This window comes from Centrocercus urophasianus, unplaced genomic scaffold (genome assembly GCF_019232065.1).
Source record: "Centrocercus urophasianus isolate 14NV4802_14NV808 unplaced genomic scaffold, USGS_Curo_1.0 seq_42, whole genome shotgun sequence".
In the NCBI taxonomy this organism is placed as follows: Eukaryota; Metazoa; Chordata; class Aves; order Galliformes; family Phasianidae; genus Centrocercus; species Centrocercus urophasianus.
In genome coordinates this window covers 176277-189347 of record NW_024885000.1, presented here as the reverse complement: position 1 = coordinate 189347, position 13071 = coordinate 176277, and the positions used below count along the sequence as shown (strand labels likewise).

The 13071-nt window shown below is 57.6% G+C and overlaps 1 protein-coding gene across 3 annotated transcripts in view; it reads left to right on the top strand.

The window, feature by feature from the left end:
- The window catches only part of LOC122168323 (plasma membrane calcium-transporting ATPase 4-like), a 35985-nt gene that overhangs the window by 2493 nt on the left and 20421 nt on the right, over positions 1-13071 (top strand). For all 3 annotated transcript variants that reach the window (XM_042833520.1, XM_042833519.1, XM_042833521.1), the window contains exons 2-3: positions 8995-9424; positions 11766-11963. In XM_042833520.1, the coding sequence (XP_042689454.1) occupies positions 9229-9424; positions 11766-11963 (394 nt within the window). In that variant the 5' untranslated portion in view covers positions 8995-9228. The remainder of the gene's footprint in view (positions 1-8994; positions 9425-11765; positions 11964-13071) is intronic.

The window sequence follows — 13071 nt, the reverse complement described above, 5'->3', positions numbered from 1 at the left end:
AAAAAAAAAAAAAAAAAAAAAAAAAAAAAAAAAAGGAAGAAAGGAAACGCTTGGCACTTGTGACCTGTGTCGCTCACTGGGACTCCCTGACACTCACTGAGCTCACCGAGTAAGGGCTGTGCTGTGTCCTGCTGCCCTGGGGAGCTGCTGAGCTTCACCTGCAGGAGGCTGAGGTGTGGGTCGTGGGGCAGGAGCATCTCTATAGCACATGCAGAGGGACGCAGGGGTGGTGGTGTGGCGTGCGGGGCGTGGAGGTTTGGCTGTGGTTTGTGCTGATGGGGAAACTTTTCCTTCTGTGGCAGGGATGAGTCGGCAGCGGGCTGGGAACCAGCAGAGCTCTGGCATCCGCAGGCTGACAGAGTGGAAATCTGTCCCTTTATTATTTTCAATGCCCGAAGTGTGTATTCCCACCTACTGAATGATCTGGATGGGGTGAGCAGTGGGTGGAAGCCCTACCTGTAAGAGTTTGTCCGGCAGGGAGGAGGGATCCTTGCCTGCTCCCTCCCAAGCGTGGCACAGCGCTGTCCCACTCCTGTCCACGCTGCTCTGCCACCTCCCAGGCTGCTGCTGTCTTCTTGGATGCACAAAGGTCAGCGCGGCGCCCAGAGCTGGCAGTGCAGCGGAGCCCTGTGCTGCAGGTCCTGACCCCAGCATCCTCCTCCTCCTCCATAGGCAAAGGAAGGCTAGGTGCTGAGCCGTGCTGAGGTTTGGGTGGGAGCTGAGGGGATCCATTCAGGCTCGTTCTGATTGGGAACTGGCAGTAAAGCTCCAGCTTTCCTTAGGCTAAAAATAAGCTGGTGGGGCCGGGGGGGCTGTGGGATGGATCAGCCCTGCTGGGGGGTCTGGCTGGGGCTCACGGTGACCTTTGCTCTTTGAACGCTGGATCCGCTGGTCAGGTTTGCAGCTCCAGGCTCAGATTTCGGGTAGAAGGTGTCTGATTTTCAGCGCGGTTTCCTGTGATGGTTGTTAGGGACCCTGAGCTTAGCTGTCCCTTCCACTCTGCTCCTGGCTCTGCAGCCGGGGCTCGCACAAGGCTCTGTTTGCTCCATCTGAAATGCCCATGTCCTGTCCCAGCCCTCCTGCAGGCAGAGTGCTATCCCTGCTGTTGAAATCCCTCTTCCCACCTCCTTGCAAGCTGCTCTGGAGTTACCCTGCGTTGTCAGAGTGCTTCGTTTGTTCCAAGCAGATCTCTGGCTGCAGCTCGCTGATGCTTTCAGCTAATGGTGGGAAAGCTGCTCTGGTGCTCGTGCTGTCGCTCAGGCTGTCACTGCTGTGGGCAGTGGGATGTGAGGACCGGCGTGGGGATGGCTCTGTTCTTGAGCGCCTGATGGATTGTGTGCTCTGTCTTGGGTGTCTTTATACAGATGTGGTTCTGTGTCAGTGCTGGAAGTCACGCAGGGCTGCTGCTGCTCCTCGCAGTGCACGGGCTGTCCCCGTGACCCAAAGCTGCCGTGTCCCAGGCTGTGCTGCAAGCTGTGAAGCTGCCTGGCTGTGCTCTGCAGGGTGATGGTGCCAGCTATTTTTAGGTGTCAGGACTCAGCTTGGCTAAATGATGTCTTTTGAGTTTTATTTGGGGGAGGAGGGGTGAGGTGTCGTTATTTCCCAAATGACAAATTGCTTGTAATGCTGATCCCAATGGGACCAGCCAAAAGCGAAGGGGCCAAAACAGCTGACTGCACTCCAGCGGCATTGCCTTGTTGGAGGGTGCTGGACTGTGCAACCCATGGGGAATTCTTCCCCATCCCATTGCTTGTTTCCGTGTGCTTGGGATGCTCTGTGCCCCCTGGTGTCACCTCATCCAGGCATCCTACCCCACATGCACCAGGTTGGAGGTGCAGGTGGGTGGCATCCCTTTGTTTCTCCTTCCCGCAGCATCTGCCCGTTGCTCTGCAGGGCAGCAGGCAGGGGTTCCTCTAACTCCTGCAGTTGGACGTGAAATGCATCGCATCCACATGAGATGCTGCAGCTTGTGCTGCTGCAGCGCAGGGGGAACTTGTGCTGCGCTCCCCAGGCAGACGCTGCAGGGCTTGTGGTGCTTCCCGTGCTGTCTGATGCTTTGCTTCAGGGGATGTCCCTTTTCCCTTTGGAAAGAACACTGAGGGATCCTCCCTTCCTCCTGCCGCTTCCCTGGATGCAGCTGTCTGCATGGAGCAGCCTCGCTGTTCCTCAGTCCTGCAGTATCTCCTGACATCCTGCTGCCAAGAAGGGACCCAGGGAAGCACGCTGCCGAGAGCCTGTCTGCACACAGAAGGGCAGTGAGGAGGACAGGGATGCCTCATGCACCCTAGTATCATGCTCATGGAGCTGCCTGCTTTGTTCTAGGTTGCTTTGTGCCTGCTGCTGCAGCAGTCTTCTGCCCTCTCACTGCTCTCCCTGGGTTGGAGCCCACCGGTATGGCTGTCTGTGGGGGTTGGGTGCTGGCCACAGTCTGGTGAGCACAGAGCAGTCCGTGCCTGGCTGTCACCTCGTGTGACCCTGCGGTCACAGAGCAGTGTTTGGTAGCTGGATCTGAGCTTGCAGGGGCGCAGCTTGCTGGGGGCTTTGGGGCACAGATGTGTGGGTTTCTTCCCTACTCAGCCTACGGCTGGATGGGGGATGCAGGAGGAGGGGGTGCCCCAAACATCAGTTTCCCATTCTTTGCTGTGGTTTTGCTTCAGTAGCTCTTCTTCCCCCCTGCAGAATGTGGGGACCCTGCAGTGTGCATGCAAACCCCTGCGGCGTGGTGTGTTATCCTGAGCAGGGGTGGGCTGCTCCTTCCTGCCCCTCCCGTGGCCCATCTGACTCTCACTTATTGGTATGTGCTTTCCAGGCTCTGATTTGCCTCTTCCGCAAAGCTGCTGCTCTGCCTCGCTGTGATCTCTCTCGATGATATCACAGAGCTGCGCTCCGCAAAGGGTCTAATTTGGTGCATGGGCTGCAGCCTTTCTTCCTTCACGTAAACGTTGCTTTTTGGTTTTCTGCATCTCTCCTCTCCCTCATTCCCTTTAATTAGACTTCTTACTGCATGGAACAGTTTGCAGTTATATATGGAAAACAGCCTACACTTTCCCAGGAGCGGGGCATGTTGGGAAGGGAAGTGGCGAGCAGCCGGGGAGCGGTGTGTTTTTCCTCTTGCTGCTGCCGGCTTTGCTTTTTAACCCTTTGGGAGGGGGAGAGGAGCTCACGGCCCCCCCCCTCAAAGCCCCTCTGTCTGCTCGGTGTCTGGAGTGGCGGAGCATGGATGTCTCTCTGTGTTCCCAGTGCTGGAGGTGCCCTGTGCTGGGATGCGCCCCATGTTTTGGGAAATGCTCTGCTCATCCTGTGGTGTATGCTAAGTGTTGTGTCTCCTGCCTCCGTTTCTCCTGCTGTCATCAAGAGGGATTATTATTTTTTTTTTTAATTGTGGCTATTTTATTTTGTTTCTTGCGTGCACTTTCTCTTTCTGCTGAGGGTGTAGGCAGAAGCATTGCATCGTGCCGACACAAGTCAGTGCTGCAGCATTGCTCGGTGGGATGGGGATAGGTCCCCCTGGCCTAGGATGCTGCAGGATCCCTGCTGTGGGTGCTGGGGGGATGGGGTGCTCACAGCACTGCTGCTTATTCCTCTGCTCACAGGAGGAAGTGCCGGGGCCTATTTTAAACCCCCGGGGATGTTCAGGGTAGGAATCCCCTGTCCCTGTGTAATACTGCTAAAAATACCATGACTGTGCCCATGTGGCCCCAGCTGATCGCTCTCCTTCTCCGGGTGTTGTTTTGCCCGTGAGACGCCCTCGTGCTCTGCAGGTCGGTGCCCGCCTGCTGCTTCTTGTTTTATTTTAAGTGGAGCTGTTAGCCTGTTCCCTGTGCAGAGCGATGGTTGGGCTGCCTCGGTTCCCCCAGCGGTGTGCGCTGCGGGGAGCGGTGCTGCTCCGGGATGTTGCTGCATTGTGGGGAGCGCTTGGGAAATGCAATGTGGGGAGCTCAGCTTTCTGAGTGCTGCTGTAGTTGGAGCCCAAACCTCAGCAGAGTCAGAGCTGTCTGCCTCTCACCACGAGGGAACTGCCTAACAGATGGATCTGGATGGGCAAAAAGCCACAGGAGTGAAGGGTTGCCCAACAGGCAGCCGGCTGGTGCCATATCACCATGCGTGGTGCTGGGGCAGGAGGAACCTGTTCCCTGGTGCTGAGTGGGATGGAGAAGCAGAGGGCAAAGGCTGTCCTGCCCCATCCCTGTGCCCGTGAGGCTGTGGAGCCCGGCGGTCCCAGAGCTGTGGGAGATGCTGCCCTGTGGTGGGGCTCTGGGTGCTGCTGGTGCAGGAGGGGCTGCTTCGTGTGCATTCCTGCGTTCCTCCACCAACCCTGCTGCCTGTGCTACCTTGTAAAGCACAAAAGAATAATGAGAGGAGCTCGGGTGACTTAGTGCAGGCGCCGGGAGAGAAATACCAAGGCCTTAGATGGAAACATTCCCCTTGACAGCTTGCCTGGAGACTCCCTCCGTTTTCTTTTTTCCACCCCCCTGAAATTCCTCTGCTCTGTGTCCTGCAGCTGCGGGGAAGCCCCATTGCGTGGGCACATTCCTGAGCCCCCAGCACAGGGCTCCTGGTCCCGCATGGATGTGCCATCCAGGAGCCCCACTCTGGGCACAGAAGATTTTGGGGAGCTGTGGTGGTGTTCGAGTGTGGTGCGCGCTGCTGCGGTGTGCCTGCTGCTCTTTTGCAAGGGCTGATTGCTGCCTTGGGCGTGTGGAGAAAAGTTTTCCTACCTTAGTTAACAAGAGGCAGTACAGGCATGAAGTGAGAAATGTTAATTAGTGGGCTGCTGGCAGCTGCTGGCTCCCTGTGGAGTGATGTGCAAGGTGAGCTGCCCTTCATCTGCGCTGGTCCTCCTTTCATCTCAGTGCAGTCCACCCCTGCTTTCCTCAGCCCTGTGGTGGGGAGAGGAAAAAGAAGATGTGCAGTGGTGTGGTGTTGTGGGCATGGGGTGCTGCTGCTGTGCCTGCTGGTGCCATGGCCATACAGCGTGTGTCTCTGTGGGGTGGCTGCTGCCCGTCTTCCATCTCCACAAGTGTGGGTTTTGTGGGTGTATTGGCAGGGATGCAGTCGTTGGAGATGGCTCATCCTGGGCTGCTTCAGATGTGGGAGGGCAGTGGGGCACTGTGTAGCTCCAGCCGCACGGTGCCATGGGGATGCAGCAGGGTGACAGCTCTGAGGGCTGTGAGCCCTGCCCTGTGCTTGCAGGCGATGTCTGTGTGCTGGGTGCTGCACGTGCTGCTGGCAGCCCTGAGCGTGGGGCAGCCCGGGTTGGAGTGGCTCAGAGCCCCTCCTGACCCTGCAGCTTGTGTTCCAAGTGGTGGCAGCCCTGTGCTGCTGGAGTTGCTGTGGTGCAGTGGCAGTCTCTGTGTGCGGAGGCTGCTGCTCAGCTGTACTGCTGGGCTGGCTGCTTCCTGCAGCTGAGCCCCTTGTGCCGTGCTCAGTGCCCCTTTCTTGCAAGATGAAGGCTGGGAGATTCTTCCCAACTGTGAAGGAAAGAAGGGCACTTCCAACTTGTTAGAGTCTGCACTGGACTTTGACTCTTGTGCTTTGCTCAGTGCTGGAGCTGTCCCCATGCCACACGCCTCAGCTCCCAGCGAGGCAGGTGGCTGTCAGTGGCACTCAGGGTTTCCCCATGCAGAAATACTGCATGGTGCTGTCACCTCCTTGGGGCTCTGGCAGCCCCAAAGCAGCACCAAAGGAAGCAAAGGCAGCAGATGATGCTGCAGCTGGGGGCAGAGGTGAGGAGGTGACGTCCCGTGGGCATTGTCCCTTTGGGAGCCATGCACTGCCCCTATGGAGTGTGTGGTTCACAGCTGTGAGCTGCAAACTGCTTCTGTGCTTATTTTTTTTTCAATTGCATGAGTTAACATGCCCTGGGGCTGGCTGGGCGTCCCAGCATGGGAGGGGTTAAGCACAGTGAGGGGCAGGCAGCCCATGGGTGTTGCTGGGAACCAGGAGTGGAGCTGCTGCCATCTGCACATTGCAGTTTGGTGAGTGTGCAGGGAGGGGCCTGGGGCTCCCTTGCTCTGGGGTCCGGGGGGATTGGGGACCACGTGGGGTGCGGATCATCCGCTTGCAGCACTCCATCCTTGCTGAGGGGCTGCAGCCCAGGGCGCTGATCCCTCCTCCCCTCTCATCGCAGTGGATGTGGCTCCATGGGGGTCTGTGCTGGGGGAACCGTTGTGCTCTCTCATTGGATGCTTTTTCATTTTTTTTCCTTTTTTCTCCCGATTTGGCAATGTAAACAGCATCCCTCTGCAGCTTTACATTGACTTTTCCATGGCAACCTCCAGGAGCAGTTTTTTTAGCCCCTGTTGCTGAAGCTGGGGAAGGGATGGCCCTCAGCAGGGCTGGGACAGGGCAGCTGCAGGGGTCAGGGGTGGGGAGGGTTGGGGGCGAGGAGCTCCATGAATGGGGCCTGTGTCTGCTTAGGGGGCTGTATCCTGCGTGCCCCAACTGAGGCTTGTTCCCCTTCTGTGACTGGGAGATGCTCAGGGCTTTCTCGTGCTAAATGCAGGAAGATGCTGAGCCGGAGTGCTGATTTCCCCATCTGTCATGGGTAAAGGAATAGCTGCGCTGGGCTGGGTTGGCTGCTGGGTGCAGTGCTGGGCTGGCTTTGTGTTCGCTGTCTGTCTGCTTTCTCCAAGCGGAGGTGAGGAGGGTTTGCTTTAAAGCACAGCAGAGGGCACAGGAAGCACTGCTGTTGCTGTCCCAGGAGCATGTGGTGGCATCTGGCAGCATGGGAATGGGGATCTCCATGCAGGTCTGCATCCCTGCTGCCTGAGCAGCAGCTGCAGGTTGTGTTGTGCCGGGGCTGCAGTGCTGCTGGCATTGCAGGCACAGCTCTGGTGCCTTGGCATGAAGGAATTGTGTGGGAAATGTCCAGCCGGTGTCATGCAGCCAGTTTTTGTTCCTGCGTGGCTTTGCATCCTTAGGGAAGAAGCAGTGAGCCCTGGGCGCTTGCACTGCTTGTGCCATGGAGAAGCTGTGTGATTGTGGGGCTGCTCCGGTGCCCATGGACACAGTCTGCATCCTGCAGCCATGTTCCTCTCCCTGCTCCCCTCTTTCCTTTCCCCACATCTGACAGCAGATGGGTTCCTGCCCTTGTGCCAGTGGCTGCTTTCTGCCTGGTGCCTCGCTGTGTGCTAAGGCTGTGCTGGCATGCAGCCGCTCTCCCAGCCAGGACGGAGGTGTAATGCAGCCGCTTATTATTCCAGGCAGGTTTGTCTGCAGCACTGCATCGGATCCACGGCTGCTTCCTCTCTGCCGCCTGCATGCTCGCTCCTCGGCTCTGTTCCTGGGTGTCCTTCCTGCTGCCGGCTTCTGGTCTGGGAACACTGCTCAGGAGGTGACACTGTGCTGCTGGTCTGGGCTCCCCAGCTGTGTGCTCCCACCAGCACTGTGTTCGCTTGCTCTGCAGGATGCAGGCACCCAGCGCCTTATCCTCCAGCAGAGGAGACAGCACTACTTCATCTCCAGCACCTGGAGGCTCTGGAAACTCATTACAGAGTGATGGGCAGCCCTGAGTGCTGCTGGAGTCATTAGGAACTCATTAGAGTGTTGGCTTCTGGGGAAGCCCTAGTCCTGGCCAAGGTCCTCCTTTATTCCTGACCGCCAGAGTGAGTCCGTGGGGCTGGTATTACTGCTGGGACTGAGCACCTGTGGGCTCCTTCAGGGGGTAATTAAAAGTTAGGCACTGTGATATGAATTACCTGCCCTTCCTTCACCCTCTCAGCTATGGGGTGCTGGTGCTTCAGTTTTTGTCCTTCTATGGGGTGCAGAAGGCAGAACCACAGCACCCGTGCAGCAGTGGTGACCCCACACAGCCATGCCTTTGCATGGGACTCTTCATTGGTGTGGCATTGCAGGCTGGTTGGTGCCTGCTGATAGCTTTGCAGTTGCCGGGGCAGGGGTTGGGGTTAGGCCATGGGGCAGCAAGAGGGCGGCTGCTTTCTGCAGGTCCTGCTGCCTCGCGGGGGTGCCAAACTGCTGTGATTGGGCTGAGTTAGGTGTGAGGATGGTGCTGAGATGTCCAGGGCTGCCCTGGTGGATTTGCTAAGGGCTGTGCATGTCTGTGTGCTTGCACTGATTTTATTTTATTTTTTTCCCCTCTGCTGGGCTTTGGCTGCATGTTCTGAGCCTCTGGGTGCTCATACAAGAGCACATACCTCTTTTATTACTCCTCTTTAAGAAGAGGCTTTATTGTCCTTCTGCAGAGCCTCTCCTGCAGGGTTGGGGTTAGGGTTAGCATCCCTTGTGCTGGAGCTGTGTGCTGGAGCTGAGCAGGGGAGCAGAGCCAGAGGGTGTCTTTTTGGGGGAGAAGGTCCTTCTTTCCCCTGGCTCTTGCTGTGCTGCTATTCTGCTCCATCTCCCAGGCTGCCACCAGTGTTGCTCTTTCCTGCTCCAGATGCCAGGGTAGGGGATGCTGTGCCCAGGGGAGGTTGCTGCCTGGAGCAGGTCTGGGGTTCTGCCCTTGCTGCAGGACTCAGCCATCGTCTGTCCAGCAGCATTTGGGGGCTTTGAGAGATGTCCTTAATGCACCAACTTCTGTGCTAGAGAGATGGGGGAGTTTCTGTCATTTCCTGTCAACTCTTACTAGCAATCAGAAACCAGCTTGGTGCTGTGAGCCCCCTCCTGTCAGACACCTGGGATGCTTTCTGTACTTGCTCTGACCAGGCACTCCTGCCGGGGGACCGCAGTGTAGGGAGGAAACAGCTGCTTTCCACTGCTGAGATGTATTTTTAAATCCAGCTCATTCTGGGCTGCCCAGCTGCGGGCTGAGTGGAGAACCACCTGGCTGCCCTTCCTGCCCCCAGCCCTGCTCAACACGGAGTTTTGCTCAAATAAAGCCAAACCCTGATGTTCTGTGGGGCCGGGAGAGCAAGCGTGGCTGGTGCATGTCCCCAAGCCCCACCACCTCCTATTTCCATCTGCCATCCCCACAATGCGTGTTTCTTCACAGCCCTCCCTATGACCATCTCCTCATTTTGCCATCTTTTTCTGCAGCTCCAGTTGCTGTGGTATCCAGGGAGCCCTCCTCCTCCGGCAGGAGATGCACGCTGGCCGTTGCTAAGGTTGCCTCCACGGTAACATGCACATCCTGTTTACACCTTCATCCGGAGGACTCAGGCTCGGCTAGAGGTACCGCTGCACCCAGCCCACCCCAAGGGACAGGGACATCTGTGGGGCTGCCCCCAGCTCCCCTCGAAAGCAAGCCTTCGTGGCTCTGTCCTTGGCGAGATGACAAACAACGTGGCCGACCACCACCCTGGGAACTCGGTTGCTGAAGGCAACCATGAGGGGGACTTTGGTTGCTCCGTGGTGGAGCTCAGGAATCTCATGGAGCTGCGGAGTGCCGAGGCAGTCGCCCGGATTAACGACTCCTATGGCGGCGTGCAGAGCATCTGCAAGAGGCTGAAGACGTCGCCGGTTGAAGGTAAGCGGCCCCTTGGCCAGATGGGATGTGCACGGAGCTCAAGCCAGAGGGCTCCCAAGCAGCCGGCGTGATGCTGCTCACCCAACTGCCGGCGGAGCTTCAAGCGTGGTTCCATTGCAGTGCGTGTCTGCTGTGAGTTTTGAGGGATGCAGTATGTTGAAGAATGAGGGGTGGCCGGTGGGGCTGAGGCTCCTCTCCCTGCCCTGCTGTTGCCCCACGTGTGGCACTGGCTTTGCAGCTGCTCAGTGATTCGCAGTGGGGCTGTGTGGGGTGTTGGTTGTTCTATTGGTGTGAGCATCTCAACCCAAAGCGCTGATGGGGATGGGGAGATGCGCTGTCTTCCTGCTGATTTAGGGCTTCTCAAGAAGCCGTGGGAGCTGGGAATGTGACTGAGTCGTTCTGAGTGCCATAGGATGGAGCGTCGTGGTGGGTTTGGTGCTGGCTGCCTTCTGGAAAGTTGTGGTGGAAGGATGTCACCAGATGTCACCTCTCCCCTTGGTGTGGGGTGGAGTTTTTGGCCACCCCCCCCAGTGTGGTGCTGTGGCCCTGGTACAGGGTAGCTTTGAGCCTTTTCCATGGTTTTGAAAGGGGCATGGAGGGAGAAACGCCCTGCTCACAGCACTGAGGGCTGTGGGAATGGCGTGGGCAGGATGCGGCCCTGTGGGGCTGTGGGATGGGGCTGTGTGGTTTGCTGGTGCTGTGAACTGGGTTAGCGCGTTTCCCAGCTGTGAGCTGCACCGGGAAGGGGAGACAATCCCGGGATGTCATTAGAGGAGGAGGGGAGTCTCAGTGGAAATACCAAGTCCAGATGACAAAACAATGTGCTTTGGCCATGCCAAAAGGTGAGTGCTCTTTTGGGAGTGGGAAGGGAGGTGGGAAATGAACCCAAGGGGCTCTGCCCTGGCCTTGGAGCTTGCATAAGGAATGGGCACTGCTTGATCCCAAGGGCAGCTTCCAGGCCTGAGCCCCTGCCTCCGTATGAGGTTGTTGGCTGTGTTCACATTACTGTATTTTATGCCTCAGGTGTGGTCCCGTCCTCTCCTTGCTTGGAGGTGATCTTTATTGTCTGTCCTGCTGAGCTTGGAGAGGGAAGAAAGGTGATTTCCTATGAGCTAAGGTTGTGTAGGAAGAGAGCTGCTGTCTGTTCACACCTGAGTGGGGTGCTCAGTTCCCACTGTGCTGGGTCTCCAGCGTGGAGGCCTTCTCTCTGTCCGTTGCCCTAAGAGGTGCCAGCAGACCCCCAGAACTCCAGAGAGGGCTTGCAGGTGTGCTGTTCCCCTTCTCCCCATACAGGGCAGCAGCTGCACCAGCCCCATCCCTGCTGATAGGCATCCCTAGTCAGGCAGAGCTGGTGGAGAAGAGGAGTGGGACGGGAGCATGGCTGAGTCATCAGTCGGAGCATCTCTTGCTGGGTGTCAGCAGACACTGCCTCACACACAGCGCTTGGAGCAGCTCTGGCAGCTACTGCCTCTTGGCCCCCACCCCAAGTCTGCTTTGGGGGGCTCCTAGTGAGGAGGATGGCTCTGCTTTCCTCCTGCTTTGTGGAGCTGTCCTGCACACAGCTCTCCTCCTGGGTAGGGATCACAGCTCCTAAAAAAAGAAAAAAAAAAGAAAAAAAAAGAAAAAAAAAGAAAAAGAAAAAAAAAAGAGAGGAAAAAAGCTGAAAGCTGGTGGGCTCTGTCTGCCCTATCGGGAGGATGTGGGGCAGCTCTGGAGGAGGCTCTTGCAGGTAGGTTTGGAGGATCCATGTGGACGCCCTCCTGGCCCTGCGGCCTCCAGCCCTGACGCTGCAATGAGTCAAGCGTGGCTCTTAGCGAGATTTTCCATCCCCGCCGCATGGGCAGGGCTGGCTGGGGCCGTGGGGCTGGGAGATCCCGCTCTGAGCCCTGGGTGGGAATGCAGGGTTAGTCACAGGGAAGAAGGGGTGCGTGCAGGCGGAGCTCCTCCTGCTGCTTCCTCCATGGGGTGCAGCGGGGCTGGGCGTTACAGCTGCGTGCCTGCTGTTTTTGGAGCTGGCAGCAGCCCCGGGGTATGCTTAAGGTGGAGAGCATGGAGCTGGGTGTGGGGATGGGGCTGCTCCCACGTGGCCCGCAGCCACTCTCTGCACTGCTCCCCCCGAGCTGGCAAGGCTCAGGTGGCTCCGGGCGCTGCTCCCAGTGCCAGATTTACGGTTAATTTGATGCGGTGTGTAAACAAGCTGGCCAATGCCAACTGGCATGGCTCTGTGTGCACCCCAGGTGTCCCTGCCTGTGCTGCACAGGGGCTCTGCTCTGCTCAGCAGTGGAGGGAACGTGGCGGCTGCATTTCTGTTTGGTCACATCTTGCCCTGTCCCGTCCCCAGGTCTGTCTGGGAACCCGACTGACCTGGAGAAGAGGAGGCAGGTGTTCGGCCAGAACTTCATTCCTCCCAAGAAAGCCAAGACGTTCCTGCAGTTAGTGTGGGAGGCACTCCAGGACGTCACCCTGATCATCTTGGAAATAGCAGCCATAATCTCCCTGGGGCTGTCGTTCTACCATCCCCCGGGTGGTGACAATGAATGTGAGTGGTGGGACAAAATCAGGGGACCTGTGGGGTAAGCTGCAGCGCCTTTGGGCCGTCCTGTTCCTTCTCACCTTTGATGGTGACTTCTCCCCTCCCATCCATGTAAGGGATGGGCACTGACAAGTGTCTGGGTGCAGTGTCACTGCAGCTTGCTCAGGGCTGCTCCTGGCTGGTCCCCGTGGATGCTCAGAGACCAGGGGTGTGGTGGCCCAACCCCACGTGATGTTTTGTGGTTTGGCGCACAGAGGGATGGGGCTGGCTGTTCATGAGCGCCTGCCCAGATCACAGGGTCACAGTATCACAGGGGCTGGCAGGGACCTTTAAAGATCATCCAGTCCAAGCCCCCTGCCAAAGCAGGTTCCCTATGACAGGTCACACAGGTAGGAAGGAGACTCCATAACCTTTTAGGGCAGCCTGTTTTTGTGCTCTTTCACTCTGACAGTGAAGTTGTTCTGCCTTATGTTAATATGGAATTTCCTGTGCTCCATTCTGCCCGTTGCCCCTTCTTCTATTGCTGCTCGCCACTGAAGAGTCCATCCCTATCAACTTGACTCCCACACTTTGGATATTTATAAACAGTGATGAGATTCCCCTCTCAGCCTTCCTTCCTCCAGGCTGAACAGCTCCAGGGCTTCTCAGCCTTTTCTCATACTAGAGATGCTCTAGGCCCTTTAAAATCTTCTTTGTCGCCCTCCACTGGGCTCTCTCCAGCAGTTCCATGTCTGCCTGAAACTGAAACTGGGAGCGCAGCATTCCAGATGTAGCCTCCCCATGCTGAGATGTGACAGCCCCTCACCAGGGTGGCCGTGCTCTGTGCTGTACGCCGCAGGGACCGCTGGCTGTCTTGGCCACCAGGGCACACTGATGGTGCACGGTCAGCTGTTGGTCAGCCAGGGCGCCACTGGCCTTCTTGGTCACCAGAGCATGCCGTGGGCTTGTGGTCACACTGTTGGCCCCCAGGACCCCTTGGATCCTTCTCCACAGAGCTCCTCTCCAGCAGCTCAGCCCTGGCAGATCTGGCAGTGCTCCTCACAGCCGCGATGCCCCATGGTGGCTGAGCCACGCCATAGGGCAGTTCCCTTTTTCCCCTCAGTACAACGTGTTC